The sequence below is a fragment of the Lagopus leucura genome, unplaced genomic scaffold (genome assembly GCF_019238085.1).
Source record: "Lagopus leucura isolate 7727_CA_CO unplaced genomic scaffold, USGS_WTPT01 Super-Scaffold_100001, whole genome shotgun sequence".
Lineage (NCBI taxonomy): Eukaryota > Metazoa > Chordata > Aves > Galliformes > Phasianidae > Lagopus > Lagopus leucura.
Window position 1 is genome coordinate 57,655,193 of NW_024962262.1, and position 18,571 is coordinate 57,673,763.

Here is an 18,571-nt window from a genome sequence, read left to right on the forward strand (position 1 = left end):
TGGAGGCTGTAGCTTGAGAAATGCTCTGGTGAGAGCTCCTAACTTTAAGCTGGAAAATATCAACCTTAGCTATGTGCATTTTTTACTAATAGATTCCTTTAGCCAATGCAAAAGGCATTAGAGTACTAAATTAAGTAGAATGCACACATGCATTTATATGTACTCATACCAATAAAATGTGTGCATATATATGTAATTCTGTGCTTAATACAGCAGAAGAAAAACTACCTACCTCATTTTAAATGAAATCTTATTTCCCTTCTGTTGGATGAATATTTCCAATGGCCTTGTAGGATTTGGGGATTTATTACTAACCAGATGAGGAAAAAATAAACCATCTGTGTAAAGACTGGACTATCAAGTTGTTATAGTATTGAATGCCATTGATTTTTACCTCATGATGAATGGTTTTTTTGCTGTGAATAAATAAATAATATCAGACCTTTGTAGAATAACCCTTGAAGAGGAAAATCAAAATGAAACTATGAAAGTGGATTTGTGAAGCAAATTTCTAATATATTCAAACAGTCAAGATGTTTCTAAGACGCAACAATTTGATTTCAGTAACAAAGTCTGGAGTACAGGTAGCTGGCAAGTGCTTTGTTTAACCCAGTCACGCTTCTGAGCTATGTGAAAACAGCTAGAGAAATGCAGATTGCAATCTTGGCTAACAAGAACAAAATTATATGCAAATCCAGGATGGATAATTTGTGTAATGGAAGATAAGAAAAGAAAACCCATCCCAAAAACATTTATTATTAGAAGTCCATGCTAAGAACTGATAACCAGGAAAGGAAGGCATTGATTTATCAGTTGGTTTGTCTTCTCAGCGAAAAAAAAAAATAACAAAACTTATAAAATTTGCATGTGAACATTTCAAGATGATGCAGATATTCCTAACTAATTTTAGCTACAGAATTTAAATTATTAATATAATTTGCAATATTTAATTTGTTTTGTGTGGTATTTGCATAAATTAAATGCAAGAAATCTGTCTGAGAGAGCACTAGCAATCCCTCCAAGTGTTTGCTGAGGCTTGTGCTGGTCGCAAAGGGCTCATAGGAAAGAATGCATCCACAGAAAGACAAAGAAGGCCTCTTTTCTTGTCTTTCCCCATCTTTCCCTTTCCCCTTCCCTTTCCCTTTCTATTTCCTTTACCTTTTACTTTTTTCCTTCCTGTTACCCTTATCCACTTCATGCAGGGCTGCAGAAAAAGCCTCTCCTCCCCTTTCCTCCGCACATTTCTGCAGGTGCTTCCCACTCTAAGCATACACCAAGTGAGATGCTGCTGCTAACCCTCAGTCATGGGCACAGGCAGCAGTACTTTGTCTCTAACACCAACCCAGGCAGGAAGGGTGGAACACGCTGTCCCTGCTGCAGGCTGACTGTTTGCCTGTCTGCAAAAACTGGGGAGCTGGGGGAATTGAAACCAAAGCCTGAAGAAGTCGCTAGTGCTCCATTTTGTTCTGGAGGGCAACCTGCATAAATCAGATCACTTAAGAGTCATTTCTAGGCCTTGTACACAGATATACACTTGTTTATTTTTTCCTTTTTCTTTCTTAATCTCAGCTGTTCAATAAATAACACACAGATGCTGAGGTCAGGGCACAGGGGTGCTCTAAAAAAAGTAATTTTAAAAGTATTTCAGCTGAGGCAGTCAGCAGTGAGAAATTTCCCAGAAGTGTAATAGAAACCATCATCTTCCCCCCAGAAAATTTAAATCTGCTTGGAGAAAAGCACCAGGAAAGCCTTAGGGGAAACTCCTGGGGAAGCAGGCACTCAGGTACCCCCAGCCCACAGCTGGGGGCTGTGAACTCAGCTCTCCTGTGTGCTGTGGTAGGAAAAGCAATGGCTGCTCGGTGCTTCTTTTCTCCCCGCTTTCCATCCAACACTCCTCGTGCTTTCCCCCACCCACAGCACCCTACTGCCCTCCCTCCTGTGCTTTGATGGGGCTGCCTCACAGCTGGGTAAAATGTCAGAGTAGCCTCACATTTGAGCTCTGGCTTTACAGTTTACTCAGCCTTGCTCATTGACAGGGTGACAAACTGGTTGCCCTGTATCCACCAGCCTTCTGGTCAAAGCAGATTATCCTAAAATCTAGGTCATTACTATGCATTTGTCTGATGTAAAACAGACTGATGTGACATTCCCACTGCTGAACCGGTCAGCCTTTGCTGTCATTAGAAGGGGACTGGCAGGAGAGCTAACTTAAAGCAGCCTTCAAATGCCACTGTCCTCAGAGGATTTAATATGCAGGCTGTACAACACAAAGCACTGAGTCTGTACACTGCCATTTAAAAATCAGGGAAACTGAGGCACAGTTTTTCTGTTAGGAATACCTCTGCTCTTATTTAGGAGCTATAATTCTCTATCGCAACATCTATGATGCTTTGCGAAACAGCAGTTCCTCTAATTCTCCCTCCCTTCCTCACAATTAAAATATTAATCATATTATATATAAAACATGAAGTTGAATAAGAAATTTATATTAACTTCATTTACTCAATTGGGAGAAACAAGTCTCGCTTTACCAAAAAAGAAGGAAAATCTTTTTTTTTTTAATAATAAACTTATCATCCTTACTGACTGAATAATCTCAATTATTAAAGAATTTCTTGAAAAACTTAAATACCACTTACAGATATTCCAAGGCAGGAAAATATTTTTGCTCTGCAGCATGTTTAAGTTATGTTACTCTTTCAGCTGGATAATGTTCAGGGCAAAGCCACATTAACTACCATTTCATTATTCTATTAACAACAGTTCACTTGCTGTTCTTACAGAAAGAGTAAGTAAATCAGTCATGCTTCATAGATTCTTCTGCTCTTTATTGGAGATAGGAGGTATGATTAGGCACAGTTTTCTAAAACAAACCTAAATTTGTCAATTGGAAACCTTTACTGAAGACAATGACCAATTTCTCTTCCATTAATTAAAATGATGCCAATTACTATGAAATGCCTATTTTACTTAGATTTTATAAGGCACAAGTGTCCAAATGAGAGAAAAAAGAAACCTCGCTGAACAGGAAAAATAGGTATTAAGAGAGAGAAAAAGGGCTGCCACTGTGATAGCCACCATTATGGCACACAGAATGCTGATGGGGCAACATCACTCCGTAGGGTCAGCCAAAGACCATTTATGTTTTTGATGAAACACACAGATGAATATTTAGGAACAAAGAGTTCTTAGGGCAAATTTTGGGCTCTCTTTGATCTGTACTTTGGGCAGGATTGAGGTGAGAAAGTGACAGTTTTACATCACTTTCTGCTTCTCTGTTGTCTGGAGGAGAGGAAACAGCATCTGGCATAGGTGAACTGAGATCATGCAGTTTTAAGGAAGGAACAAACCAGAGAAATCTGTCGATGACAGCTTTACTACCAAATGCCAGCAGAACTTGCTCCATCCTTATTTCCCACCATACCCTCTGAAGAACTGCAGCACATAGATTTGCTATGGGAATGTCATCTCTGCATCAGCAAGAGTTAGCCTGAAGGCACAACCATGTGAAGAGAAGAAAAATGACACTCAAAGTACTACAAATTAGTGGAAATGCGGGACATTTCAACACTATCTCCAGCTCCCAGTATGTTACTAAGAGATGGAAGATCTGAATTCTAAGCCATGTTATACAGGGTGAAAATGAGTGGCTTCTCTTCCAGAAGTGGCCAGGCATGGATGTTTAGAAAAGTTGTATTTCAAAGCTCCATACAAAATCCAGAAGTACTTTCCAATCTTCTGAAAATAAGCAATTGAGGATGTACTTTTGCATGAGCTAAGGTTACATATTCAATATCCACACGTTAGCCTATAATTAGTGAATCTTTGCCATTGTCCTGTTTTCATCCCCTGAAACATTTCACACAATGATTTACGCAGGTAAATGAAAGACAGTTTCCTCTGAAAAATAAATTCTCCCTTTCTCCTTCATTGTGTCATTGTATTCCTATTTCCTGCACAGGAGAGAAAGAAAGAAAATAAAAGAAATACATTTACCTATTCATTTTCTCTCCATTTATTAATTTTCACAATGATTTTATGACTTCTGTGATTATCCTCCATCTCTAAAGCACAGTTTTTCTGTGCTGAAGAGACCTCAACTACTTTGCATCTCCTCATGCATAAAAAGTCTTTTATCATTATTGCTGCTCCTCCTGGCACTTTGTCTAATTCTGTCATGTCTTTCCTTTTTTTGAATGACCAGAAATGCTCCTCATTTTTAAAGACTGGCTGCAACATGGGTGGATGAAGTGGCAAAGATTTTCTGATTTGTTTGCTTGTTGTCTGACTTCCACTTAGCAGTGGACTGATGTTTTCGTTCACCTCTGTGGTAATTCCCACGGTGATCACCCAAGAAGGAACCAATTTTCTGAGCATATTACTGTCTATGTCTAAAAGGGTTTTTTGCAATGCACTTTAGCTTGCACTTTATCTACTACAATTTTGTTACATAGTCACTAAGTATTAGATATCCTTCTGTTTGGTTGATATTTGTCCATTCTGAATAGCCTTTTTTTTTCCAGCCGCCTTTACTTGGGAGCCTTTTCCTCAGATTATTTTAAAATCTCTTCCATATTCCCAGCTCTAGTGCAGATGCTTAGGAGAACCTCTCCAGAAAATTCCTCAGTTATAAAACTGATTTTTCACTTCCAGACTCTGTTATTGCTTTTTAATGGTTAATCCATGAAAGGACCTTCCTTCTTGTCTCCTGACAACTTAGTTTTGTTAGAGTCTTATGTGGGAACCAACAAGGATTTGAAAACCCAGCCATGCTTCTCAGTTGAACTACTTTCCTCCACATGCTCACTGAGTCCTGAGAACTGAATTCATGTAAGCAAGACTGTCTTTGCAAAACCATCCTATGAATTTTGTAAGGTGCTGAGAGATGAGAGGTGTTAGAAAATCATAAAGATTATCTAGGAACAAATTCTCCAAAGTTATGTTGCTGTCTGATTTCTGTTGATTCCATTTTGTGTTCAAGTCTAAATTTATTGTGGTTTTCTAACTTTGTGCTTATGAATGCCAAAAGGAAACTTTCCCTGATGTTTTCTACCCTACACCTAAAATTAATCTTCTAAGTCCTTGAAATTTGATTAAACTAGATAGTCATTTAAATTGTTTGCCCACCATATGTTGCAAAAGGAGTAGCAAAATTAAAAGAATAAATCACATCAGAAAGTTAAATACACTGTTTGAAGCCAGCCTCTCTCTCATTTTCCTCATTGTTAAAATGAGTCAGTGCTAACAATATTTAAAAGTGAATATTTAAAAGTGGTCTGGACAAAGAACATTGTAGAGAAAGTGATGCATGCAAGGCAGGGAATTGGCTGATTGTCTAAACTGTTTTTTCCCATTCTTGATTGCTTTGGCCTGAATTTGATGGTATGAATTACACTCTGGTCATGATGGAGTAGAAATTAAAGATTTACAAAAATGGAAGATGAATAGGAAAACCATATCAAACCCTAGATTTAGATGTTGCCAATTGTAAAGCCAAGGCAAAAGAATCTAGTGCCATCACATTGCAGAGCAAATGAAAACGATTAAATTTATAAAAGGAAATTAACAATTTGGGAAAAAAAAATCTATCTTGAGGAAAATTGTTTAAAGGCAACATCTAAATATGTTCAGTATAACACCATAAGATAATACACATAACCCTATTTAGGAAACTAGGTGGTGTTGAAAATGTGTTTGTAGGAAGCATTTGCCCTGTTCCCAGGCAATGTTATTAGCTTTTCAGAAGATAATTATAATATACTCAGGAATGTGAACATCTGAGAGAAAAATAGTAAAAGAACCTTTTCATTTTACTATTTATTTATTTATTGTTTTTCATCCAACTTGTGACTCTTTTCCCCAGGTCTTTATCAAGGGCAGATTGAGTTGTGGGTATGTATTATGCAAGACTATTTCAAATTCCTTTAGAAGGATTAAGTAAGTCAATTTAATAGCTGGGATTCTGCCACTCTGGTTTCAGTGGCTTCTAAGCACTCTTTGATTTCAGTTTCAAAATCTGTAAAAACACAAATAACCCAGAATTGAAGCAAGCAAGATCCTGTTTTGTTTAAAATGAATGTTGTATGTGTGTCAACTGATGAAAACAAAGATAGAAATGTTTGCAATGAGGTTTGCACTTTTACCAGTGACTAAGCCAGTGAAAAATACAAACAGAAGACTGTCTTCAGATGAGACTACACAGTGGGGTATTTGAGACTGTGGAAACTGAATATGATCTTGGGAATGAAGAGCGATTCTGTATCCATGTTAGAAAGTACCTGAGGTAGTATGCCCAGTAGTTCCCCAAGCCTCCAGGCAAAAGAAGGCTGTTAAGGGAAAGTGCCTGAGGTCAATTCTTCATCTCACACACTAAAACATGAAAAAAAAAAAGGTTCTCTTTGTCAAAGAAACTAAGCTTGGTATCCTATTTCCGCGACTCCTCCCAAAAATCTTTTATGTATGACAGAATATTGGAAGATACTCGGAAATGTCACATTATAGCTTTGCAGTAATAAAAAGTGCTTTAAGTATACTCTCTTTAACCATATTTGTATTGCTAAAATAAACCACATTGGGTATTTAATTGTTCCTGGGGCCATGAGGTATCACCACATGGCTCATGACCACAGTATGTAGTGCTAGGTTTCAGTGGAGAAGTTATATTTTGGAGAAAAGTTGCCCATTTTGTCCACACCAGAGTGAGAAAACCTGTAAGCAGCATGGACCCTGAGGTTCCAGTGCTAGGGTTTATTCCATCTCTCTTTCTTTGAGCAGCAGAGAGGAAGTCTTTCATTCCTTCCTGCTTCGTTTTGGGTGGAGCAGGTTCAAGGGCTTAGGGGACCGACAGAACATACATCTCACTCCAATAGTACTCGAAACATATCCTCCTCACTACATTGAGGTCTTTCAGGTTATGCCTGGTCAGATGGGAGAGCCCTGATGGTGTCAGGCATTGTCAGTGAGAATGCAGATGCTAGCAGTGCTTAGAGGGCTAACAAGTGTCAGACTGCAAAGCCACTTCAACACATGGAGGGCCTTACTGTTGAAAACCATGAGATGGGGATGGAGCTGAGGGCCACCAGCTGTGCTTTTTAAGGGCTCTCTGGTTTCACTTGCTTACAGAAGGACATAAATCACAGAATCACAGCATGTTTGAGGTTGGAAGGGACATCTGGAGATCTTTTCATCCAACCCCCTGCTCAAGAGGAGTCTAGGTGCTACTAGTACCAATTTTCTGTTGGAAAAAAGTAGCCGAGTGGAAACTCAGGACTATTTCCTTCATTAGTTATTTAGGCTTTGTAATGAATTTTTCTGGTAAACATAAAAGCTACTGATATGCACACTTTTTGCAACCAGCAAACACCAGCATGTTGGGAGAGTAGGTACAAGCTGATTCAAACTTTCATCAGGGAGAAGGAAATTGAAATCTGCTCAAGCAGAAAAAGCAGCTGAGCACACACTCCTCATATCCCAGAAGAATACTGTACCTCTTGTATCCAATGTAAATTGGCATCTATGAAAGTCCTAAATAGAAAGGTAGCATGGGGAAACTTTCCTCTGGATTTTAAGAAACAGAACTGATACAGTCAACCGTCTGCTGGGAGGAAATGTAAGGCTCTGAATACTGTTGGGAAACAGATGGCTTTTTACTACTAAGGGTTTTATGCTGAAGAACTGGTAGCATACAATTTAAAGGTAATTTTCCCTAATCTTAGATGGCTTCTCACTAGGGTTACAATAATGTAAGCTCAAAAATAGGGCTGTAATATTGAAGATGAACTGCTCAACCCCTCAAAATAAAGCTGTGGTTCAGCAGGCATGGAAGTCTGGCTTTCCAAATCCTGCATGAGGTTCAGTATATTTTACTTCCCCCCATAGGTCCCTCACTAGTAACAGAAATTAAACTTTAAAAAAGGTGAATAAAGTACATATGGTAACACAGCTGCTCAAAATCTGTTATCTTTTTAATCACCTTTCATCTCCTGTGTGTGCATTTTATCCTTCAAATTCAGTAAAAAGGGAAAGTGCAGTGATGGCAGCTCCCTGTATTTTTGGAGGACGTTGTGGTGTTGTTGAATCATGCAAGAGAAGTCTTGCATAAATCTATCCAGAACTTAGGTATCAGTGGCTTTATCTTTAGAATAGTCTATATATTTATAAGCATCTAGACAAGCAGAATTTGGGGTTTTTCACAGAGGAACTGCAAACTGTATATAGATAAAATTGAAATAAGTGAAGTCTAAACTTCTTTTTCTTAATGATGGTGGTCTTCAGAGATGAAAGAGATATGAATCCTGGATAGGTGCTCAAACAGCCTTACAGTAATGCACCTGTTCATGGGTAAACTGTAGAATAGTCTTCAGCCTGAAGTGACAAGGTCTCAAAAGCACTGTTTATTGCTTATTCTCCTTCCATAAGCACTCAATTCACCTCAAAGTGAATTGAAAAATATCCTTATTTGATATTTTTGGATCTCACCTCTGGTTATTCTCATTTGCATGTTAGCTCTGAGGTAAGGAGAGCAAACCTGATGATATAGCTAAATCCAGTGCTATAGACAAGAAGAGAGAAAAATGAAATTATTGAAAGCAGTGCTGCTATGAAGGAGCAATTATTTACATCCTGGTTTGGAGTAAATTGTTGTGAATCCCTATCCCAAATTCAGCAAACATGCTCTTTATTCAGTATATTACAGCTCTGATGTTTTTTTCTTGCACTCTCTTATTCTCTGTTACGATCAGAAGGTTGTGGGTTAGTGAGAAATATGAGGGAGTATTCCAAGTGAGTGAGCTGCTTGTGATCTCAAGAAGAGGTCATTTAAATTCAACAACGAAGTATTTGTCAGTGGAGGAGAAAGTGTTTAGGGCATGCTGCCAGATGCCAAAATAAAAAAGAATAAAACTGGTTTTGTTTCCTTTATGGAGGGCTTCAAGTGACTGTTAACTCTTATATTACTGTGTTATCAGACAGGAGATGTGGCTGTGAGATTTTACCAGCATAAACAGCCTCAGACTTTTCATCATACAGTCATGATGATGAAGTTAAGTGCTAGATACTCATCTTTCTAAAACCACTTATTATGTATTTAGACAAGAGAAAGAAAGGAGTTCTGCAAGGTGGTTCTATGTTAGCTTGCAGTATTGCACCTAACTTCCTGTTACCTCTAAATCCAAGCATTCAGTGTCCTTCAAAGTACTGATTCTCAGAGCATTCCTATGAGCATGGGGGACGATATGATCAATCCTTGTTTTGTAGATCTGGGATGGAAGTGCAAGACTGCAGTTAGACTTGCCAAAGATATTCTCTTCCATGAGCTTTGGCCCCTGGATGCCCAGACCATTCAAATCAACACTGCCAGAGCAGACACCCTGCTGCCAACATAACTAGGTCTGCTTGCTGCAGCAAGTCCAAGGAAATGAGGAATCTGTGAAGTCATGGGGCTGAGATACAACTGGCTACTCATTTGACTTGGTTGTCTTGGTCACAGAGAAAAGCTCAGGTTCACAAACATTGGCAGTCTCCTTATTTCCTTGCCTTATTGCTTGAGCTTTAATTACTTGTCTTTTAAACCTGTATTTTGTATTAATCAGCTGTTTTACTTAGGTGCTTTGGAGGGGTGCATCTCAACTTCTCAAGTGTATGGCATGCTTGACAGACAGGTGATTGTGTCTCTCATTTGCCTTCTTTCTCTCCCAGGAAGATGAGGTTGCTCGTGACAGTCGATTCAATTTCAGTGGGTATGGCATGGGTCACTGTCTCCAAGTCAAAGACGGCGCAGCAGTCAAGGCTACTCCACCAAACCCACCTCCAGCACCACCAAAGGATTCAGATTCCATCAAAAAGAAGTTTGTTGACCGTGCAAAAAGGATTGATACAATATCCCGTGCTGCATTCCCACTCGCCTTCCTCATTTTCAACATCTTTTACTGGATTACATACAAAATTATACGGCATGAGGACATTCACAAGAAGTAGGAAACTGGTGTGCCAGGATTTGTCAGCCAAAGTGAACCACATGTAAATAAACAATGAAATGTCTCTGTTATTTGGATAAAGGGTTTCTTTTTCCCCTCAGGACTCTGAAGAGAAAATGAAAAAGGAAAAGAATTATAGAAGGAAATGTGATTGCATGAAACAATATACCTGAGACCAGTCAATAAGAGTTCCCCTTATGTACTGTCAGTGTTCTTCTGCCAGATTCAGCATTGACCAGACATCTGTAAAAGGGGCCAAATTTTACTCAACTTTATCACCAAGATACTATTGCTTGAAACAAAAGAGAATCAGAAAACAAACAGCGCTCCTAAAACATCTACCAAGAGACTGTGGTGGCTACAGTGCAGTGAGTTATAAGAGGACCAAACTTTTTCAGGATAATGTTGCCTTTCTATTTGAAACAAGTCTACTGAGCTACATTCCATAACCATGTCTGTAGTTAGTGGTTTCACCAAGGAGTCCTTTTGTGGGTTGTAAATTATTTCTACTGACAAAGGAGAGGAAAAACAAAAACAAACAGATTTATACTTTACTATCCTTGTGGGTGTGCATTTTAATATTATCTTGCTTTACTAGAATTGTAATTTTGGGGTTGAACTTGTGTGTTGTGTAATTTATTTGATAGTTGACACTCCAAAACCAGTGAGACTGCCCAGTTTATTTTTGCTGGAAAACAGTGCACTTACTTCATTTTATTTCTGCTAATTTTACATGCAACTTGAGGTGCCAAATTGTATTTTACCTATTGTGCTACCCTGTACCACACTACGTAGTAAGAACTTGGTTCCTCAAAGGTGTAGCTCAGTTTAGCATTGAGTTTCTATTATTGCTCTCATTGTAGCTGCGATCAATAGCTCTATAGGTAAACACAACTTGTTTACAGACTTCTAATTTATATCTTTACTCAAAGTGGCTATCATTTTAAATATCATAATTAACCTAAGAATTTTAAAACTGTACTGTGATTTTCAGAACCTGTTACCTTTTGGTGCCGGATCTGCATTATTCAAATCCTTGCTACATGTTTTAAAGTAGAAAATAAAACTTAAAAAAAAAAAAAAAGATGGTATTTTTGCTTACACAGAAGAAGACAACCTGTAACATAAAATGAATCAAACATTAAAATTTTACACTTGCTGTAAAAGGGTTTATTAAGAAAAATAAAAGGTATTTGTTCAATTCCAATAAAGCTAAATGTGCTACTATCATTTCCTATGCTCTTTTCTTCATTTGCAATAGAGCTGTTCTCACCAGGGCCCAGCTCTTCCACTGTTCCACTGCTCTGTCAAGAACAAGATGGTCAAAAGCAATCTTCTGCTGATCTGGTCTACTGTGCCTAATTTTGTATCAATCCTACAGTAAAAGAAATGCTGATGTCCCTGGGATGATGTCAATGAATGTCTCAAAAGTGCAGCTAGAATGTGACATATTCCACAAGTCATGCAAGGCTGAGTCCAACCTGAGCAGCTTCCACCAGCTGTACCTCTTATAACTAGAGAGGGAATCTAGAGGTCTTGACACGCTAATTCCCAAGCAGTTATGTAAATTTATGACAGAAAGCCAAAGTTGTATACGTTAACCTTACCCTACTCATCTGTAAACATCCCCGTCACTTGCACTTGTGACTGAATTGCAATAGCTTGCTTCATGTCTTTGAGACTGAATCCAGATGTGGACTTCTCAGCACATGGCTATAAGCATCAACTAAATAGTTTGCTAAAATACATTCTGCTGATCAAGTTTGAGGTATGCTGATAACACTCATCATGATACAGAAGAGTTCTTTGGTGTGCTGTGCAATGTTCCTCTGAACCATCTCACTCAGAGGGGATTTGATAGCAGGCTGGTATCAGAGAACTTTCCCTCAAAGAGCATGACTGGCACCAAGAAGATTTAAACTGGCTGCAAAACTGCCTTCAGATAAAAAGTCAAATAACAATGGTAGGTTGCCTTGCAGAAGGACACAGCTTTCCTAAATGAATGCTGAGTAGATTTACCAGAGAAGTAAGGACTGAAGAAAGCAGTCATCTCGCACTCAGAGAAGTAGTAGATTAAAATAAGAGTAGTTCCATTTCAAGTCACTAATGTAAGAGGAAAAAGAATGGCTTAGAAAATAAGTCCCAAACAAAAAGTCTGTGAAGTAGAAAATACAGTAGGATGGAAGGAAGGAGATCCAGGATTAATTCTGAAGAGTGTGCAAATGCATTGGTAAAGCTGCAGGACAAAATTCTAGCTAGTAAGACAAAATGAATCCCTGAGACATTTAAACTACTCACATTTAGCTGTAAAACAATGATAATGACTTCTAATTTATCAAGAAAACATGTCTTTAAAGCAGGTCTTCAAGACTGTAGCATCAGGTCAGCTCTTTGGCATGCTGTTGTGACTGGCTGGACTTGACTGGTTCAGTACTTGAGGAAAAAGATTAAGTCATCTCCTACTGGATAGATGCTGTCATGCACTATGACAAAGCCGAATCAATAATAAAAAAAAATCTTTAAGAAAAATCTCATTGCCATAGAAGGAAAGTGTCAAAAATGTGCAATATGAGAGATCTCTTTTTGCTTCTCTGTACTTTTTCTCCATGTTTTTTTTTCAGGCTTCAGAGCCATCACTTATGATGCTCTGAATCATAGGTCATAGGTGTTATAGCAATAGAAGCTTTTAGAGTCTCACATGAGTTACTGACAATTTATAACTGTTGGGGGGGGAAATCCAGGGATATATGATGCCTCTGGGGACAGATTTTTTTCTCCTGCTGCAGAATCGAGGAGTAAAGGCCAACCCCACTCCTCCACAGGCACTGTGACTTTCTTGCCCTGCTTCACTTCTTCCCCAGCATGAGATGCAGTAGGAAATAGGCAACAGGAAAGAACTGATGGGAAAATTATATTTAGCTACTGCAGGCTGAACTGCCAGAGCCCTTCATCTTTCTTCAAACCTGTTATTGATATTGGTGGCCCAGGAGCTGCTGAGCAAAGGTGAGGCAGCAGCCAAAACTTACAGCCTTAAATAAGTGATGTTACTGAAAACATTCTGGAGGAACGTGGAAGTAATCTGTGTGATTGCAGACATTGGTGTTTCCTGCAAAGGACTCTCATTGTGCTGAAGTAGTATCCTAATCTCAGCATCAGGGTTCTGCATCACCTGAAGTCACATTTCCTTTCAGTATCTAAAGGGAAGCTATAAGAAAGAAGGGGACAGCATCTTTAGCAGGGTCTGTGGTGGTAGGACAAGGGGAAATGGTTTCAAACTAAAAGAGGAGAGGTTTAGTTTGGATATAAGGAAGAAGTGTTTTATAAGATTGGGGAAGCACTGGCAAAGGTTGCCTAGAGAGGTGATGGATGCCCCATCCCTGGAGGCAGTCAAGGTCAGGCTGGCTGGGCCCTGAGCACCCAGATGTAGCTGTAGCTATCCCTGCTCATTGCAGGGAGTTGGACTAGGTGACCTTAAATGGATCCTTCTAACTGAAATGATTCTATGATTCTACAATTCATGAATATATTCAAAAGATCTGACTCAGCACAATATTGACATTTCTATGTTTAGAAATATATTTCTAAATAGAGAGAGAAATAAATTTAATGTGTGGGCATAAAGAGAATATGTATAGCTTTCTAATCCTTACTCTTTAAAATTAGAAAACAGCAAGGTACAAAGAAAAGAAAGTTATAGGATGAGATCACCATTACAAAAAATAGCATGGAAATATTTTAATGAATCTATTCATTTTCATTATCTATAATCCAATATCTTAAAAAATAACAGCTTCTTCCAGACCTTCAAGGTAATTTATTCTAATGTTTTTCGACATAGAAGTTCATGTCTTAAACTTTTTTTGAGAATTGGAATGCCAAAACCAAGGCTGCCTGAAGGAACTCCTGCCTAGAAGAGTAATCTGAGCAGTCACGCTTTCTCCATAAATGCCCCCTACAGATTTTACTTTAAAAATTAATCTTCTCTGGCTTGACAGGAAGAGAAAAGGAAGATATTTATGCAATTTGAAGATACTTCTACTTTTGCATGGAAAATGTGAAATGTCATCACATTTAGGGCTAAGCCGCAGAACAGGAGCAGTTTCACCAGTTTCAGACAAACTTATATAGCCAATTTGCTTCTAATTCCAATGCAGTGCTGACTGAAATCTGAAGGAAAAAAAAAATTTGTAAGTGCTTCGTTGACTTCACCAGCTTCCAGATCATTCTCTAATGAAGGATAAGTTTCCAATGCTAAGCAGCAGAAATAATCTAGGAGGGAAAATATTCAGAGTGGATTAGCTCTTTTCAGTATCCTCTAAGGAAGAATAGAAATTTGAGTCAAAACAAGCATCTCAGGTAATAATTAAGAAAACTGACTTAGTGAAAAGCATACATTTAGTTCCATGAGTTCCCACTGAAACAAAAGTGCTCAATTAATATTCTTGCTATGGAGAAAGCCCATGAGGCAGTATAAATGAAAAAGAAGTGAATTCTGGGGATCCTGACAGCGTTTTACTTGCGCTAAACACTATGTTTTTACTGATACAAATGATATAAAATCCTCTCTTGTCATCTGAACAGCTATATAACTGATTCAAAACCACAGCTTTTTCAGCTTACTAAAAGATCTGAATCTGACTTTTAGCAAAGTTCTAGGATGGTGGCGGTTGGAGCCATTGCTCCTCTTTCCACTGTCTGTGAAAAGCTATGCGACATCTGAGGGCCCAGAGGGGGAATATGCTCCTTAGTAGCTCTTAGTGACAGTGCATTGACACAAAGGTGAAAGTTCCACAAATTTCTGCTTTGCCTTTTCTTTGGCAAATGAATTAAAATGGATCCAGGGAAAACAGATTCATTTTCCCCCAGGCAACTCAGAATGCTAATCTTGACAACACTGTAGCAGAATCAATGCCATCTTTGCACTTTTGGTCCTGGGAAATTCTCGTTTTTGAGCTTCAAGTGCCCTTCGTCTGCCTTACATGGCCCCTGAGAGGGAACAATCCAGAGCAATCCGGATATGCCCTTGGAAAACAACTTTAATGGTCATTACACAGAACACCGTGGCTCCAGGGTGGGGAAGTGAGAGCAGAGAAGGGAAGATGCAACACCAGTGTTTGGTGTGGGAGAAAGGCCACATACATAGATTTTCACTGTGCTCCTGAGGACCAAACCTAGGACATGCCGTTCATAAGGCCTCTGAGGCTTGCAGCATATTCTGAATCTAAGCGTGCTGTGGGTTGACAGCTCAGAGATAACTTTGTCAGCACACTCAGCCTATCCCACCCCCAGATGTTCAGTGGGTAGCTCCAGAGTGCTGTCAATGAGCAGGTCAGGGAAAGAGTCAGTCAGTGCATGTATCAACTCAGCACAGCATCCCTGAGCAAAACCTGTCAGGGGGAATGGAAGAAAGGCCACTATCAGAGATGAGAAATGGACAAGAAATAGCCAAAAGCAAAGCAGAGGTGAGGCCAGGAGCTGAACTCCCTCCAGATAATCCTAATGAGAAGGAGGACAACTCATCAAAGAAGAGTTGATTCTAAAATACATATTTACAGAATACTTTCACTCTTGTCCTGGGTACAGTCCTGCTAATAAAACTGAGGGTTCCACTGCAAAATGCCTGATAGGACACAAACTCCAAATAAGAATGTTGTGTGTAGAGCCAGAGAGAGCATTTAACAAGCATTTTCCACTGAGAAGATGAGAGCACTAGACATTTATTTCACAGTGGAGACACTACTACCTCCTCTCTCTGCATTAGCAGGCAGAAATGGTATGAAGAGGCTTGAGAGTCTGTAAGAAGACTGCCACTGTGTGGAGAAAGGTGTACTCTAGACCATCGCTTGAAGTATGAAGGACAGACATGGATTGCTGCTTTTGGGGGAGGCCAACAAGAACAGAATTGATAAGTAACTGTGATGAGCTAGTTAACCTTTGAAAAAGGAGAATGAGTATAATTTTCTGGTAATAAACTAGTGGGATCCATCTTCTGAGAAAAGTGTTGGACCTAACTGTACTGGCCAATGATGCTCTTCAGAGGATGGTTGAGGAGAAGGGCTATTACCAAGGCATTAACTTCAAAAGGCTTTTATCTGGAAGAGCTGCCAGCCACAGGAAAGTTGAGTTCCCCTTTCATATGTATCACATGCATATGAAGTGCTACAGGACCCTGGAAGTATGTTCCCTGCTTGGAAAAATATCAGAATTGTCCACTAACCAATGAAAGGAGCAAAGCAAAAAAAAAAAAAAAAAAAAGTATGTATATATACATGTTTCTTTCTTGTTTTGTTTTATTTTGTTTTCTTATTGCAACTCAAGTAAAAACTTCTGTACTGACCTTTGAACTGATGTAATCCTAACCATTGCAGTTTGAAGGTGAAGAATCCTTTAGAAAGCTTCACTGTGAGCAAGATCTCAGCACAATCTTAGCTTTCCACTGTCACAGCACATCTGCTTTTCACTTTGGAGACCAGTGACCTTTTTTCTTTGAATTAGTGTAATGGAGGTTTCACCACTTGCCCTCCAGGTGTTGCAAGTGCAGTAAGTGAGCACAAAATTGAAAAATTTCCTAAATACATTTTAATATTATAATCAAACTTTTTCTCTCATCAGAATCTGTGTGTAGGATAGTACTTTAGAAGCCTTTTCCAAGGAGCACTAGTAGAGGCTAGAGAGCTTTTAAATATTTCCTATGATTTATTACCCTTACTCAATTTTTAATTTGCAGAATATTGTCCCACAAATATTCACTGTCACATTTTACATTGGACATGCTAACTGCATTTTAAAGGTTCTAATTCCCTTTTGTTTGCTGACTGTTTTTTAAGCATTACTGAGCCTCAAAACTAAGGACTTCCCCTTGAACAGCTGTGTTGCTATTCTAGCTCCAGCTTTCTCTATCAGTATCAGTGGGAAGGACCTATTTCACAACACTAAGGAAATATAAAAGGATATTTTAGCATAAAGGATATTTGCATATTTGGTGCTATAACAGCAGAGAAAATTTCAGTGTTAATTAATGGTTTCTTTATATTCAAAAGCTCAAATCACATTTGTGCACACATTCAGATACACACAGACGCTATTGACTTTGCTCCCCTTAATCTCATCACAGTATCTCGTTGGCTGATGTCCCTGAAAATTTCACCTGCTGCCCAGTGCTTGCTTGTGTTGTGGCGCATAACGATCTACCATATTTATCTCTGACCTAATTGTGGAAAAGATCCAAAAGTTATCTTCAGCCTGATTAATCTAAGTCTGATCTGCTAATATACTGCCACGGATTAAACACATATGTCATCTACTAGGCATGGATCTGGTATCCTGCAAATGGCAGCACTCAGACGTATCTGTGGTGAGTTTTGCTAAGCAGGCATTCTGCCCAGTGCTCTCTGATAAGGTTTTTGGGTCACATCAGAAGAGCCTGGCATAAAATGTGATTGGGAGTACTATTGAGGTACATCTCTTTTGCAAATTAAAATCTGAGCTGATATTTGTAAAACAGAAGGGAAAAAAATGAATGATGAGCTCTTCAGCCTTTCCCTGCACCTTTTGCTGGCAAAGGAGCCACAATGACACAGACAGGTTCCAAAAACCCCAGACATGGCCAAGGAGGTTCCCTATGGCACCAATGCCTGGAAAAGCCACCCAACTTCCCAGGTTTCTTCTAAAGAACAAGGAGTCTTGCCTTGCAGAAATGCACAGGTCCAAGAATATCTAGATTAAGCTGTGAACAGCTTTGATCCTTGGAGTAGTTCAAAATGGCATATATTACAGCTGTTTGAATACTGTTATCATAGCGTGTGCAAATCACTTTTTAGAGGTTTTTGGATCCTTTGTGTTTACAGTGGTGCCTTCTAACAGTGGCTAAATGGCCATATGGCCAAGTAACAGTGGCTTTTGTGACCTCTTTGTGCATATCTTTCATCTCTAGCCACTACAGCCTGATAGGTTTACTAGCTGCCCTTAATTTCACTAGCAGTTTTTCCTCTAGGCTAGATGGAAGAAGAGACCCTTGTAAAATAATAGATATGGAAAAAACTTACCCACCAGCATTGGGTTGCATACAGCCCTGCTCCCCAGCTCAGTCACATAGGATTGGAAGCTTTCCTATGAGCTACTACAAAGGTGAGAGGGTGAATTTGTTTGTAGTGTTTGTGCACATACATAGTATAACTGGAAAGTAAGGAAAAGCAGGCTTTGGAGAGACCTCATGAAGAGCAGAGACATCAGGAAAGTGCTAATTACAGAAAGAAAACTGAAAACAGGACATGGAAAATGGGAAATGGATCTCTTGCTCATGCCAGCGGTGCACTAAGAAAGACAAGCAGAACTCCACCAATGATATTGTACTGGACGTCTGTCACCAATGGCTCTTTTTAATGGAAATCACTTGGCAGAACCCCAGTATCAGCTACTCAGTCAGAGGGGCATTTCTATTATTAGGACACACTGCTGGGAGAATGGCCAAGGTTTATATTAGTTCCACTTCTGGCTAGCTTTAATGAGTACTGGAGAACATCTCTGATTTTTGGAAATATAATTTCATGTGCTGGATAACTCTGCAATATTCCTCTGTTTTAAGGTTAGCCTCCCCT

General features: G+C 39.1%; 1 protein-coding gene across 2 annotated transcripts in view; it reads left to right on the top strand.

Moving 5' to 3' along the window:
• Nucleotides 1-10,478, top strand: part of GLRA2 (glycine receptor alpha 2) — a 127,268-nt gene extending 116,790 nt beyond the window's left edge. For both annotated transcript variants that reach the window (XM_042867721.1, XM_042867722.1), the window contains exon 9: nucleotides 9,697-10,478. In XM_042867721.1, the coding sequence (XP_042723655.1) occupies nucleotides 9,697-9,975 (279 nt within the window). In that variant the 3' untranslated portion in view covers nucleotides 9,976-10,478. The remainder of the gene's footprint in view (nucleotides 1-9,696) is intronic.
• Nucleotides 10,479-18,571: the final 8,093 nt, after the last annotated feature.